The 15620-nt window shown below is 37.5% G+C and overlaps 2 protein-coding genes across 52 annotated transcripts in view; one reads left to right on the top strand and one right to left on the bottom strand.

Annotated features, from left to right (window-relative positions):
* The window catches only part of si:zfos-588f8.1, a 100834-nt gene extending 98809 nt beyond the window's left edge, over positions 1 to 2025 (bottom strand). For 49 of the 50 annotated variants that reach the window (XR_012397301.1, XR_012397302.1, XR_012397300.1 and 46 more), the window contains exon 1: positions 1725 to 1997. The gene's annotated coding sequence lies outside the window, so the exon portion shown is untranslated. Of the gene's footprint in view, positions 1 to 1724 lie in introns of all 50 variants that reach the window. The other variant, NM_001423631.1, reaches the window with a different exon arrangement.
* Positions 1 to 13528, top strand: part of s1pr4 (sphingosine-1-phosphate receptor 4) — a 525180-nt gene extending 511652 nt beyond the window's left edge. The window contains exons 1-2 of one of the 2 annotated variants that reach the window (NM_001118891.1): positions 10268 to 10326; positions 11623 to 13071. In NM_001118891.1, coding sequence (NP_001112363.1) covers positions 11747 to 12916 — 1170 coding nt within the window. In that variant the 5' untranslated portion in view covers positions 10268 to 10326; positions 11623 to 11746 and the 3' untranslated portion in view covers positions 12917 to 13071. Of the gene's footprint in view, positions 1 to 10267; positions 10327 to 10915 lie in introns of those variants that run through there. The other variant, XM_073936349.1, reaches the window with a different exon arrangement.
* Positions 13529 to 15620: the final 2092 nt, after the last annotated feature.

The raw sequence follows: 15620 nt of genomic DNA, 5'->3' as shown, positions 1-15620 counted from the left end.
ACTTGTACCGCATGTCTTTGGACTGCGGGGGAAACCGGAGCACCCGGAGGAAACCCACGCGAAGGCAGGGAGAACATGCAAACTCCACACAGAAACGCCAACTGAGCCGAAGTTCGAACCAGCGAAAGGTTTAAATGCAGTTACAGTAAAAAAATACACACACACAAACACAAACATACATAGAAAAACATATACACACATACATAATTAAAAATAGAATGAAAACCAAATAAATGCCTTGATATTTAATGTGCAGATTATGTGTTTGAAAGGCATTTAAGCCAATTTGGAGCATAAACCCGACAACTGAAACACAATCAAACATCATGAAACGCTAAACATGTTGTGATGTTTCCTAAGCTGTAAATGACCAAGCCCTACTTCCAGACTTCTCATTCAGTGGTTCCCTTTCAAAGCTGCGTCAGAGCACATATGGTGCAACAAAAAAAGCTTTGTGGGCCGCCCTCTCAACCTGACAATAACTCTTTAAAACGGAGACTGAGAAAGAAAGAAGAGAGAGAGAGTAAATAGGGCAGGGATGCCCAACCATCTCACACTCCTGCCAACCTGAATTTCCTATGACTGAGTCGTGATCCATCAGCAAGAATCAACTTCCTGTTGACGTCTGCAAGTCACTGAAAAGTTTCTCAATGTCAACCAATCACCTCGAGTGTGCTGCATTCACTGACATCTTACATATTGATCACACTCCCCCATTTTGTATGCTCACCTGGAGAGTATTCGCCAACGAGGACCGTTCCCAAACTACCAAATTTGAGGATTTTTTTTTCCTATATTGGGATTAACGCTAATTATTTTAATTGATATTCAATTTGGAGTGACCCAAAACCCAAAGATTTTGCTTTGATGTTGACAATGCATCTGTTCAACACAAAGACTGGCCTGTTGAATGTCAAGTGGTGCTCTCTCTCATGATGCTAACCAAAAGAACAACTTGAAAAACCACCAACGCGAACACATGACACGCGAAAAAGTCTCCTTTTTTTGCTTCCTGTCAAGTTTCTGTTCTTGCTTGTGATGGGGTTTTTCCATGACTGTTGAGTGGCAGTAGGAGGACAGAAGAAGACCAAAATCCTAATGTCCAGACATGGATGACCACAACCCCATTGGTTTATTTTACTCTCTCCCAAAGACAATAATGAGTTATAGAGATTGTACAGTGAGTGTTTCGACTTTATGATGCTAATATGTGGCCATAAACTTCAATGTGACCATAAACACATCCCATTGTGGGTCGGAATTATGGCATTGGACCATACAATGGAGCACAATGCAACAAGTAGGAGACTCCAGCTGGTTTTATATCAATGTATGAAGCACTGATTGTGTAGATCACACAATCATCGTAGGCAAATGAGCTCAGATTTACGTGTAATGCGATAAACAATGAGAGTGAGGCGGGAAATGAATAGCTAATGAAAAGTTACATTGTACGATTGTAACAAAAGCTCAATCCGGGAAGTTCGGTCAATTTTATTCGCGTTTATTTTGTGTATACCGAATTTTAAGTCAATAATAACGTGACTTGTAGTCACTTTTAAGCGTGGCCGCTATTTTTTCGTGTTTACATACAATTAGCTTTGATCGGAAATGTTGTTTGGCTTTTTGAAACAAAAGCTTTTCGCTTCTAGCTACCCGGAAAGTTTCACATCAAACATCAAAACAAATGAATGAAATAACAATCAAACAGCCGTTGATCTTACCGTGGTGTGTTTATATTGCGCCAAACGAAGCGTCTCATCTTTAATAAGTTAGTAAATGTAACTGTCCGTTCGTCTCCCGAGTGTTTGTTTGCAACGTTTTGCTTGTTTTTGGCGGCTCCGCCTCTTCATCCAGTAGCTCGCCTCTTCGTTAAACTCATCCAGACAGGTTTATTTCCACCCCGGAGACCTCTTTAAAAAAACACCACACACAGATATGAGCCCGGAGAGGACACACGGACATGCTGAATGTGATCTGTGTGTGAGCTTTGTGCTGTAGATCTGTGCGAACACACGGTGAGGAAAACTTCTCGTTGCTATAAATGCTAAACAGCGGCGTCTGGCGGATGAAAGGGGAACTGCAGCACTGAAACAGCGCTTTTGTTCGTTTATTCTTGTTACTTCATGCATTTTAGTTGCTTATTTTAACATTGCTTTTTGGTAATATCACCTATTTTTAAATAGTAGTTATAAATACTTGATGATATTCACTTTGTGTCAGGTTAAATACTAAATTTAATGTTTCATTATTATTCATTTGTCATTACAAACAAGTAGTGTAAACAAAACTGGAATCCTCGTTTCTGTGTATAACAAGAGGTTTTGGATATAGATTACGGTTTTAAGAGCTGTTGGACTCGTAAAAGTGTGCAAATAGCAAATCCTTGTGGTTATAAACGAGTAGTGCAGGTTGTCTCGGAAAAACTCAACTGTAATACATTTAACTGCAGCTAGATGTCAGTATGATTTCACATACTGAACTATGCCTAAAGTGTCAGTCCAGCGATTAGCATAATTGATTAAAGGATTGAATATGTTTTAAGAATTGCCTACATTTACACTATTTATGAATGTATTTTCACTAACTAATTCTTAAATCAATGTCAACTCATCTCTGAAGTTACAAATGGAAGTAGTCAACATGTCCTGCTTTGAAGTTGTTTGAAGGTCTCTGAATCTTTTCAGTTTGAAGACATATATATATAGTTATACTGACTGATTTATTGATTTTAACCAAGTATTATCATATCATATGCATGCTTTAGCGCATTGCTAGCACAATTACAGCACTTTGTTATGTTTTGGTAAGTTGCTAACAAGTTGTTAGCATGCTTATTATGTTTTAATATGTTGTAACAAGTTGTTAAAGTTTTAATATGATCATACCCTGTATATTAGGTTTTACTACATTATGTAAGCATGTTTTTATTTAAATTGGTAGCATGTTTTTAGCTTTAAAAGATTTTAACATGCATTGCTAACATTAATTAGCACGAGGGTAGCCTTTTCGAACACATTGATCATCCTGTAGCCTGATTTAAAAGACAGAGAGCATCTTTTCTGGATAAATTAACACAGCTAATATGCTAATATCTAACAAACTGCACACATTATGACATTTTAACATATATATAACATTGTGTAACTCATCACTAACACATTTTAACACATATTGTTTTATTTTTTTAGCATGGCTGAGCACACAGAGAGCATGCTCCTTGGTTATAATAGCTAATTGTTAATATGTTTCTAGCATGATTGAAGACTGTTAACATTCTTCCAACTACTTAGATTTTTTGTTTTTAGATTTTAGTACATCAGCTTATTGCTAATATATTGTAACCAACAAAATTCAACTTAGTATGGTTTAAGAATTTAGATTTTTTTAATGTGGGCTACGCAGTGGTGCAGTAGGTAGTGCTGTCGCCTCACAGCAAGAAAGTCGCCAGTTCGAGCCTCGGCTGGGTCAGTTAGCGTTTCTGTGTGGAGTTTGCATGTTCTCCCTGCATTCAGGTGCTCCGGTTTCCCCCACAGTCCAAATACATGCGGTTCAGGTGAATTGAATAGGTTTAATTGTCCGTAGAGTGTGAGTGTGAATGAGTGTGTATGGATGTTTCCCACATATGGGTTACAGCTAGAAGGTCATCCAATGCGTAACACATATGCTTGATAAGTTGGCGGTTCATTCCGCTGTGGCGACCCTGGATTAATAAAAGGACCAAGCCGAAAAGAGAATGAATGAATGTTTTTATGTTTTTTAATAACATTTAACATCTAGAACGTTTAAAACACATTGCTAACATTTTAGCTTGTTGCTAGCTTATTGCTAACATATTTGAGCACATGGCAAACATATTTCAACATAGCATGATTTTACACTACTAAAGGGTTAACAAGCTACTGGAATGGATTAGCATGCTTTAACACAAAACTTTTTTTTTTTCTAGCATGACTGAGAACACTAAAGACTAAAGTTTTGGGTCATTAGCACATTAATAATATATTTCCAGCACTATTAAACACTACTAAAAGTTTAAGGCATTGCTGACATGATGCTAGAAAGTTGTTAGCTTGATTTAACATGCTGCTAATGTTTTAGCATGTTTCTAACATACTTTAGCACATGATCATCCTTAAAATATTCTATGGTTTTACTACATTAACAATGGTTTGACCATGGTGTTTGTAGTGAACCTGTGGTTTCACAAATAGTAATAAACATGCAAAATGTGCTTGATTAGACATTTTATTGCTTGGAAATATTAGCATTTTAGTTTAAATGAGATTTTTGAGTCTCATTTGGGCATCTCAAAAATGTAAATCTAAATATTTTTACCCCCAAGTTTGATTTTCAATTTTGTGAAAACCATAAGATTAATCAGTTACAACAAATAGTCACTAAAGCCATATCAATCTGAAGATCTGAACCAAATTTGGAGGCTGTAACTTGAGAGGAGGAGGAGTTTGAGTCAGAAATGTTGTTCTTTAAACAGCACACCAGATTGTTGGCTTTCCCACGCCAACATAAATATGGCAATGATGTGATGCAATCATGATGCAACATAAAACCCTTATAGTTGAATTTCCTATTCCTCTACATTCCGTCTCTGGACATTTATAAACCACATTAAAACACAATTTAGTCATTTAAAGCATGTTCCATTTGAGTCAATCTGCATCCTAGCATTTATTTTTGTATTTGACCCAGCTAATGGGACATTTTCAGTACATTCCTTAACGTTCCTGTGTAACACCGTGTCCAAACAACATGTAACAAGATTCCAACGACAAGCAATTTGGCCGTCTGCACCAAAAGCAATGTGACTTGACAGAAACATTTAAATACCCCAATAAAATGGTGAAGGCTTTTATTCATTCATTTTCTTCTCGACTTAGTCCCTTTATTAATCCGGGGTCACCACAGCGGAATGAACCGCCAACTTATCCAGCAAGTTTTTGCCCTTCAAGCCGCAACCCATCTCTGTATACACACACACACTACAGACAATTTAGCCTACCCAATTCACCTGTACCGCATGTCTTTGGACTGTGGGGGAAACCGGAGCACCCGGAGGAAACCCACGCAAACACAGGGAGAACATGCAAACTCCACACAGAAACACCAACTGAGTCGAGGATCGAACCAGCGCCCTTCTTGCTGTGAGGCAAACGTGCTACCCACTCCGCCACTGCATCGCCGTGAAGGCTTTTAATCTAATGAATACATATTCACACATGCTTTAACATTATTAATAAGCTACTGAGTGACTGGTTTGCACTGAATCTCAGTTCTGACTTTCATTTTCAAGTCGTCTGTTATTATGTTTTCAAGATCTGAGGTGAAAAATTTGCTGCTGTCTTCAGTGGTATGACAATAAATGTCATGTAAAATGGTGTTCAAACTTATATCGGCAGCATTTAACACTTAATAAAGCCCACAATCAGTACCTGAGGTGATCTTTCTTATGGGTCAATGCTAAAAAAGACAAAGTTGGGATGATATGGAGGACGCAAATAAAAAAAGAAAGTAGTGATTTAGAACTTTTCTTTGACTTGTATTTAATTGCACACAATACAACAAACAGTAGCTATGTTTCCATTCACCTATTTTATGCGCATTTTGCATGCCATGATGCAAATAAATTTTGAAAATGCGCATAAAAAACTGTCAGACATATAAAAGGATTACTTATGCACATCACCTCAAAAACAGAGGAGAAATGGGCCTGAAGCGCACAGCATGAGGTAAGAGATGACAGCTGTCTGTGCTATCTGGGGCTGCTTATTGATCATAAATGTATTGTTTTCACTTTTGCGCCATGGAAACACCGCAATTCATTTGACAACTGTTTGATATGTGAATATAATTCAGTAAAAAGAATGCTAGAACTGTATGAGCACCAGCAAGAGCTTTCATTTGAGCTATAACTTGTACATGTGTCATATGAAAAATATGAAAATGAACCAATGTTCAATACTTAGCTCGGGTAAATCTGAAAGTGAAAGTTTAACTGGTTAATATAACATAAGGCTAAAAACATGGCCATAACCAAATAACAAAAACACCTGAAAACTATTCCAAGAATATAGAAAAACTATCATTGTGTAATTTAAAGGAACCTTAAAAGGATTTTTTATACAAGCTAAAATGTATTGCTGATCATTTGCTGTTGAGATTTTTTTTCCATAAGTCAGAGTCTCCCCTAAAACTGTAAACAACTTCAATTTCTGCTTGCGTGATCATGTATAACGGTGACCCAATTTTGCTTTTTTAGCTCGTGTGGCTTTCTGTGATCACACATTTGTATTTTTGGTGCGAGTGAGCATCGGGAGGGCGTCGGCAACTGTGAAGGGCGTTGTGTCTTACCTCAGGATGTGGTAGTTTCAGTCTCCCCTCCTTTATCATTTACCGGATGAGTGTCAAAAACAGTCTAAATGAAAAATAGAAACTCTAAAATAAATTCCTTTCCAGGGGAAATGATGCATGCACAAACAGGGACCAAATCACTTCATGTTCTCACTCTCGGCTGAAAACAAACAGAGCGTCAAATGTGCGATTAGTTTCTAATGATGTGTAGATTATAAAACGATAAAGATAGAAGAGTGGGCAACATGGTGGCTCAGTGGTTAGCACTGTTGCCTCAGAGAAAGGTCACTGGTTTAAGTCTTGGCTGAGTCAGTTGGCATTTCTGTGTGGAGTTTGCATGTTCTCCTTGTGTTGGTGTGGGTGGGTGCTTCGGTTTCCTCCACAGTGCACACACATTTGATATAGATGAACTGAACAAACTAAATTGATCGTAGTGACTGTATGGGTGTTTCCCAGTACTGGGTTGCATCTGGAAGGGCATCCGCTACTGTAAGACATATGCCGATATAGTTGGCAGTTAATCCCGAGAGAATATACAGTCTGTATGATATAAACATTATGTCTATGGTAGGTCCCCATAAAGATGGCTGTTCAAGTATGTATGTATGTGTGTACACATTGTATTCTTGATGTTGCGGGAACCAAATATTCACAGAAGTATCGCGATATTATGCAAATGTTTACCTTATGGGGACATTTTTGGTCCCCATAAGAAAAATGATCCATAAATTTCACAGAAAAAAAATATTATGAATATGTAACAATGCAAATTATCTGATCGGTTTTGGGAGAGAATACACAGTCTGTACGATATAGACATTATTACGTCTTCGGTAGGTCCCCATAAAGATACAAGTATATATATATATATATATATATATATATATATRTGTGTGTGTATGTGTGTGTGTGTGTGTGTGTGTGTGTGTGTGTGTGTGTGTGTACACATTGTATTCCTGACATTGCAGGGACCAAATATCCACACAAGTATAGCAATATCATGTAAATTTTGACCTTGTGGGGACATTTTTTGGCCTCCACGAGGAAAATAACTGGTAAATCACACAGGACGAAGTATTTTGAATATGTAAAAATGCTAATTGCTTGATTGGTCAAGAGAGAGAATATACAATCTGCACGATATAAACATTATTAGGTCTAGGTCCCTGTAAGGATAGCTATACAAGGATATGTATGTATGTGTGTACGCATTGTGTTCTTGATGTTGCGGGTACCAAATATTCACACAAGAATAGCAATATTATGTAAATTTTGACTTTGTGGGGACATTTTTCGGTCCCTATAAGTAAAACGACTCATAAATCACACATAAAAAATATTTTGAATATGTAAAAATGCAGATTGTTTGATTGGTGGAGGGAGAAAATATACAGTCTGTGCGATATAAACGTTATTACGTCTATGGTAGGTCCCCATAAAGATTGCTATACGAGTATATGTGTGTGTGTACACATTGTATTCCTGATGTTGCGGGGACCAAATATCCACACAAGTTAACAATATAATGTAAGTTTTGACCTTGTGGGGACATTCTTTTCGTCCCCATGAGGAAAAAGATTCGTAAATGACACAGAAAAAATACTTTGAATATGTAATAATGCACGTTGTTTGATTGGTGGAGGGAGAGAATATACAGTTTGTGTGATATAAACATTATTACATCTATGGTAGGTCCCAATAAAGTTAGCTCTACAAGTATATATGTGTGTGTGGGTGTGTGTGTGTGTGTTTGCATTGTATTCCTGATGCTGTGTGGACCAAATATCCACACAAGTTTAACAATACAATGTAAACTTTGACCTTGTGCGGACACTTTTTAGTCCCCATAAGGATTATGGCTTGTAAATCACACAGAATAAAGTATTTTAGTTATGTAAAAATGCAAATTGATTGATTGGTAGAGGGAGAGAATATACCGTTTGTGTAATATAAACATTATTATGTCTATGGTAGGTCCCCATAAAGATAGCTCTACAAGTATATGTGTGTATGTGTTTCCACCCAGCTGGATGAGGTGAACCGAAAACAGTGAAGGGAGGAGGCCGCTTTTACTAGGTCATCAGGGCTTCCTGTTTGCTGACTGGCTTCTGCGAAACATCAGCTAAAGCAACATCAGAGCTGTTGTAAGAATATTGGCGGAGCATCGGTTGTATTTAAAGGGACTTGTGAAATGTTTTCATCTCAGCAACACATGTGCGGTGGAAAGTGGCACAATGACTTCCTGTAGTAGCATTAAATTAGATTCTAATTGTCTATTTGATGTGATTAAAATGTATTTAGTGCACTTATAAGATGCCAAAAATAATAAATGCACAGTAAAAAAACAAATCTGTAATTTAAGGTTTATTTCCGACAGCTGGTGTGCTGAAAAATAAAAACGTAAAAATAATAGCCATTAAAATACAGAAATATACCGTAAAATAAAGAAGATTAAATTACTAAAATTTCCTTAAATTTAAATTTTTGGTCAATTTTTGTAATTTAATCTTCTTTCTTTTACGGTAAATTTCTGTAATTTAACGGCTGTTATTTTACGTTAAAGCGTAAAATTACAGATTTTTTTTTACAGTTCATTTCATTTTCTTGTTGGCTTAGTCCCTTTATTAATCTGGGGTCGCCACACCGGAATGAACTGCCAAATTATCCAGCACATGTTTTACACAGTGGATGTCCTTCCAGCTGCAACCCATCTCTGGGAAACATCCATACACACTCATACACTACGGACAATTTAGCCTACCCAATTCACCTGTATCGCATGTCTTTGGACTGTAGGGGGCAAACCAGAGCACCCGGAGGAAACCCACAAGAACGTGGGGAGAACATGCAAACTCCACAAAGATATGCCAACTGACCCAGCCGAGGCTCGAACCAGCGACCTTCTTTAGATGGAATATATATAAATTTAGATATTTAAATCAAAAATATATTTATTAGTTTTATATGACCTTCATTTCCATATCCGCATCGTCATTTATGATACATATTTCACTTTTATTAGTCTTTGTCATGTTGACAGTACGTAATATTTTCCAAAATACTTGTATTCAGCTTAAAATGCGATTTAAAGGGTTGATTAGGGTAATTAAGGTTAATTAGGCAAGTCATTGGACAACAGTGTCTATTCTGTAGCCAATTGGGAAAATATATACTTATTAATAATTAAATTTTAATAATACTAATTAATAATAATTATTAATAATATTGACCTAAGCAGTTTTTACATACAGTTTAAGTCAGAATAATTAGCCCCCCTTTGTTTTGTTTTTTTCTTTTTTAAATATTTCCCAAATTATGTTTAACAGAGCAAGGACATTTACACAGTATGTCTGATAATATTTTTTCTTCTAGAGAAAGTTTTATTTGTTTTATTTTGGCTAGAATAAAAGCAGTTTTTAATTTTTTAAACACCATTTTAAGGACAAAATTATTAGCCCATTTAATCATAATTTAGGTGGGCTAATAATTCTGACTTCACCTCTATGTTTATATAATCAGCCAAATTTAAAGAAATCAGACATTTTCCAGCAGAAAAAAAATTATAGTAAATACTTTTAAAGAAAAATGTCATTGCCCTGTAAATATCACTATTAAAAGGAATTATAAACAGCATATGAATGCATATGTGCAAATGCAGTTCACTCTGACGCCTGATCTTCCCCGATAGGTGCTGGATTGATTGCATACCATGCAACTTGACTTCTTTCTCATGGCAGTCCATGATTTGTACACATTCTAGGAAGGTGTCACAATTGTGCATTTTATAAATGTAGAAACTGAGAGTTGATGCTTTCTCCATTGGGTGTGTCGAATATCTGCAAGAAGGCTTCCTTCCTTGTCAGCGCGAGGTATATAATCATTCAGAGAGCCAGCGCTCGTGCTTTCTGCACCAGAGCATGGCTCAATACCAAAAACCACAGCATCACTAATAAAGAGGTAAGTCGAGATGCATCACTTAGCAAAATATGACACTGGATGTAAAACGCTTTTAAATGACGTGCTATATAGTTATTTATGAGCTAATTTGAACATAAATTTTTTTATTTTACATTACATACAGTACTTTTATATTAATTTGGGTATTAGTTTATCAATTTCATCATTTATCAATGGCTTTGTATTGAAGTTTCACATTAAAAGCAGCAATTCTTTAATTATTAACTGATTAATTGCAGTTACTGTTTTGCATGATCACGCATTAGCTCTTTAAACACGCCGCACACTTAAATCCCCTGAAAACCACAAGTGGAGAAGTGAAACTAGAGATATTTAAATGCTCTTTGCACGTGGCGAGGAAAAAAAAACTTCGGTTAAGCGCAAGATATGTTGTCTGATGTCTAATATATCATTTATCTATATATACTGTACATATATAACAACACATTTCAGAATTATGAACTATTCTGGGATATATTTTGAGGGCAGTGGTTAAAAATCTGGCAACTAGTCACCGCAAATAGCAGTTTCTCATATGACACCATTGTGCACTTGAGCAAGACGCTTGGTGCCAACGGGACTGTCCCAGTATTGTAATGTCAATTTAAATGCAAGATGAACTTGAACAACTCTAATGTCATAATGTTAGTAGCCCAGCTTGCTAAATTGATGATTTTACTGCCATAATAAAGTACACCCTCAAAAAAACAAGGGTGGTACCTCAAGATATGAAAGCTAAATGGTACTTGGGAGAAACTGGAGTGGTACCCCAAGATACGAAAGCGAAACGGTGCTAATATTGGTTGTAAAATGTACTTTTAGAGTACTAATATGTGCATTAGGGAACTATTGTATACCTTTTAGGACAGGGGTTACTAGTCTTGGTCTCTGTTTGGAAGTTTCTAGTAATCCCAGAGACTTTGCTTATCTTTGTTCAGGTGTGTTTAACTGGAAATGAAGCTAAACTCTTTAAGGCTTCCACACTCTTGACCACAAAAGTTGAATGTACTAGAACATTTAGTGGGAACTTGATGCCTAAAACCCACAAGATTTCACAGTGGCACAGTTATCACATTGGCTTTAGATGTGGGAACCATAGTAGAATATTGCACTTCAATCCACTTGCACACTCTTCACCACTTCATATCCTCAATTACACAATGTTGTCACACTGAGAAGAAACAGTTTTTTAGGGAACCCACTATTGTTCTTCTATGACATTGCTTTGAAACAAACTCTTCAGATCCTTTAAGACTTGCAGGACTCAGTTGACTAACATGCTCTGTTCTCTATCAGGTTATCCCAAGAGGGAAAGGATATTCAGGACTCATCCCTAAGGACTCGGAGTCTGATTGCCTGGAGTCCAATTGTGTCAAATCTCTGAATTGACCCCAGCGAGATTCAACTCCACATTTACACCATGGAAGTCCTGCGTTCCTTCAGCTCCGCCTCATCCTGTCCCGACGTCTACAACTGGACCAGCAACAGCCTCATCCTGGAGCACTACAACTACACGGGACGCCTCCACCACCGCAAGCCCTCAAAGAAAAGCGTGAGCGCTGTCACCGTCCTGTTCCTGTGCTTCAGCGTCTTCATCATCCTGGAGAACCTCATGGTGCTCCTAGCCGTGCTGTTTCGGGTGCGTCTGCGCCACCGTTGGATATTCATCTGCATTGCCAACATTGCACTGAGTGACTTGTTGACGGGAACATCATACGTGGTCAACATCTGCATGTCCGGCGAACAAACCTTCAGGCTAACCCCAATTCTCTGGCTATTCCGAGAAGGACTTTTATTTGTAGCTTTAGCGGCATCCATCTTTAGCCTTCTCTTGATCGCTGTAGAGCGATATGCGACTATGATGAAACCCGTCCACCAGAAAACCGCAACAAAGACCTACCGAGTCTACATCATGATGCTGTTATGCTGGATAACGGCGTTTATAATCGGATTCCTTCCACTTATGGGCTGGAACTGCGTTTGCGATCTGAGAAGTTGCTCGACACTTCTTCCGCTCTACTCCAAGAGCTACATCTTGTTCGCATTGGTCATCTTCTTCATAATTTTGCTCACAATCGGCGTACTCTATTTTGCAATCTATTGCCATGTACGAAGTAGCACTGAAACGATATCCGCACGCAGTCGCAAGCGTTCGCTACGCCTCCTGAAAGCCGTCATTTCAATTGTTGGGGTCTTCATGGTATGTTGGGGTCCACTGTTCATCCTCTTATTAGTGGATTTCTTTTGTTACTCTCGAAGTTGCAGCCCTCTTTTCAATCCCGAATGGGTCATTGCGCTAGCCGTACTCAACTCTGCCATGAATCCGCTCATTTATTCATTCGGCAGTCTGGAGCTTCGCAAAGCCATCGCGACGCTACTGTGCTGCAGTTGTCTGAAGGCAGGATTGTGCGATCCCAAAACCTTCATGTCCAAGGAGACCTCCAGCACCTCAGGGAGTCGACACAGCAGCTTGCGCAACAGCTTCAGCAAGGTGCGAAACCTGAGCACGAGTCCTCCGCCCGAACCGAAGAACGGCAAAAAAACACGCCTCAGCTCCACCACTTCTTGTTTATCTGCGTCAAGCGGTTAGCAGGGAGTTTCACCTTCGCCACAGAAACTGCACCTCCTCTAACAAACATTGTGGTGTTGTAGATTGTAGATGCTGATGATGGACAAATCGTGCAGAAAGGACTATAAAAGTGAGCAGCCATGCAAGAATAAATATAAAAAAGACAAAAAAAAAAAGATAATAACGTAACTTGAATGCATTTCTGTACATTTGCGTTGAACGCAAAGCAATCAGAACTGTAACCTACTCAAAGAGAAACTGCCTTTCATTGTTTTCTACAAGACTGTAAAAGTAATATGTGTAACTTAAAAGATTTAAAAAAGTATATTTTCATATTCTATTAAAAGGGAAATGTTTGTTTTGTACATGAAACTGTTTTAAAGATTTTGTAAGCGGATGCACTGTTGAAATGTTGGCAAGAAATAAAATGCATTGATTTTTTTATGGAGGTCTTAATCAATATCCTTCAATATCCACGCATACAGACACCTCAAGTACTGCGTTAGGTATTTTCTATACAAAAAGGGAAATGTTTATGCTTTATATGTACCGATTTGAAACTGTTTTAAAGTTTTTGTAAGCGGATGCACAGTGGTAATGTTGCAAAGGAAATAAAATGCATTGATTTTTTGCTTCGAGTCTCATCAATATCCTTCATTGAACACAAGAGGGCGACAACATACAGGCATCTGACGTGCTGCATTAGGTCTTTTCACTCCGATCACGTTCATTCATTTTCTTTTCGGCTTAGTCTCTTTATTAATCTGGGGTCTCCACCGCGGAATGAACCCTTATTAATCACATTACAGAATTTATTTATTTTTTTGCAGTCTACAAAAAAAAAAAAAAAAACAATATCAATAGTTTTCACATTTTTTTACCGTAACTAAGGGTAAACAAGAACATTCAAACACCCTCAGTCCCCCATCCCACCCCCAAGGAGGTGAATAAAAAAAACACTCACACTCATAACAACATTAGCACCTACAAGAATGGTCAAAGCAACTGAATAAATATACATAAAATATAAATAACACGCACACAAATTAATAAAAAAAAATAAAATAAGAGAAAAAAAGAGTAGAGATCTTTCTTAAAAGATAAAAGAAAAAAAAATCAGCGAAGAGGTGTGTTGTATTCCTGACAAAATTAATTAGAGGATCCCAGTTTTTATACAGTTTTTCAGTGGAACCTCTTGATGTAAACTTAATATTTTCAATATATAGAAAAGACATCAAATATTCTAACCATGAGACATGAGAGGTTTAGAAGACTTCCAGTGTAATAAAATCCGTCTTCGGGCTATTAGTGACGCAAAGGCTTGAACATTAGCATTCTTATTTGAAAGGTTGTCCAGCAAACCCGATACACCTAAAATAGCAATTAAATGGCATGGTTCAAGAGAAATGAAAAAATTGTAGAAAAAGTATCTAAGAAAGAACTCCACAAATTTTCCAACTTTGGACAAGAAAAAAAAGTGCGGGTATGATCAGCAGGAGCCAGAGAACACCTATTACAACAAACATCCACGCCTGGGAATATCTTACTTAATTTAACATTCGTTAGGTGAATTCTATGGAGAACCTTAAATTGAATCAGACTCAGTCTGGCACAGGAAAAAGAGGAATTAACCCTCTCAGCAGCCATTTCCCACCATTCCTGATCCAAACCAAGTCCAAGTTCTTTCTCCCATTGATCCTTAAACTAAGAAAGAGAGGGCAAAGATTGTATAAACTAGATATAGACCTGTGATTCTGAATTAAGCAGCCTGATCTCATGAGGAATCGTAAGTATATTACGTTTTGTCAGTTAAGTGGCTAATTCGTACGAATGTGTATGAATTAGTTCAATAAATAAATCAGAAAAATGAAGGAGGCCTATGTTACAGAAATCTTGATTAACTCATTTATTTTCCATTATATTTATTTATTTATTTTATAATCATCAAATTCCATAGTAGGAAAAACAAATACTATGGAAGTCTATGGGTGCTTGCAGCATTTTTCAAAATATCTCCTTTTATATTTAACAGAAGAAAGAAACTCAATAAGGAATATTTTGAATAACGTAATGCAATATACTGTTTAAAAATAGTCAAACAAGTAAAAAATTATTTATGTGACAAAACTTTGTTTTCCCTGGGTTGCGCTACAGGTGAATTGAATAAACTAAACTGGTCGTAGTGTATGAGTGTGAAAGAGTATGTTTGGATGTTTCCCAGGACTGGGTTGCAGCTGGAAGGGCATCAGCTATGTGAAACATACGCTGGATAAGTTGGCGGTTCATTCCGCTGTGGCGACCCTGGAATAATAAATGGACTAAGCCGAAAAGAAAAAGAATGAATGTATGATTGTGAAGAAGTGTGTATGGATGTTCGTCAGGACTGGGTTGCAGCTAGAAGGGCATCAGCTGTGTGAAACGTGCTGGATAAGTTGGCGGTTCATTCCGCTGTGGCGACCATGGAATAATAAATGGACTATGCCGAAAAGAAAAAGAATGAATGTATGATTGTGAAGGAGTGTGTATGGATGTTCGCCAGGACTGGGTTGCAGCTGGAAGGGCATCAGCTGTGTGAAACGTGCTGGATAAGTTGGCGGTTCATTCCGCTGTGGCAACCTCAGATTAATAAAGGGCCTGAGCTGAAGGAAAATGAATGAATGAATTGACAAAATTTTACAACAGTAATATACAAAGATCCAGATTTTGAAATCCATCCAGCGTTCAA

This window comes from Danio rerio, chromosome 22 (genome assembly GCF_049306965.1).
Source record: "Danio rerio strain Tuebingen ecotype United States chromosome 22, GRCz12tu, whole genome shotgun sequence".
NCBI classification, from domain to species: domain Eukaryota; kingdom Metazoa; phylum Chordata; class Actinopteri; order Cypriniformes; family Danionidae; genus Danio; species Danio rerio.
Note: the sequence above shows the minus strand (reverse complement) of the source record. Positions and strands in the feature narration are given on the sequence as shown.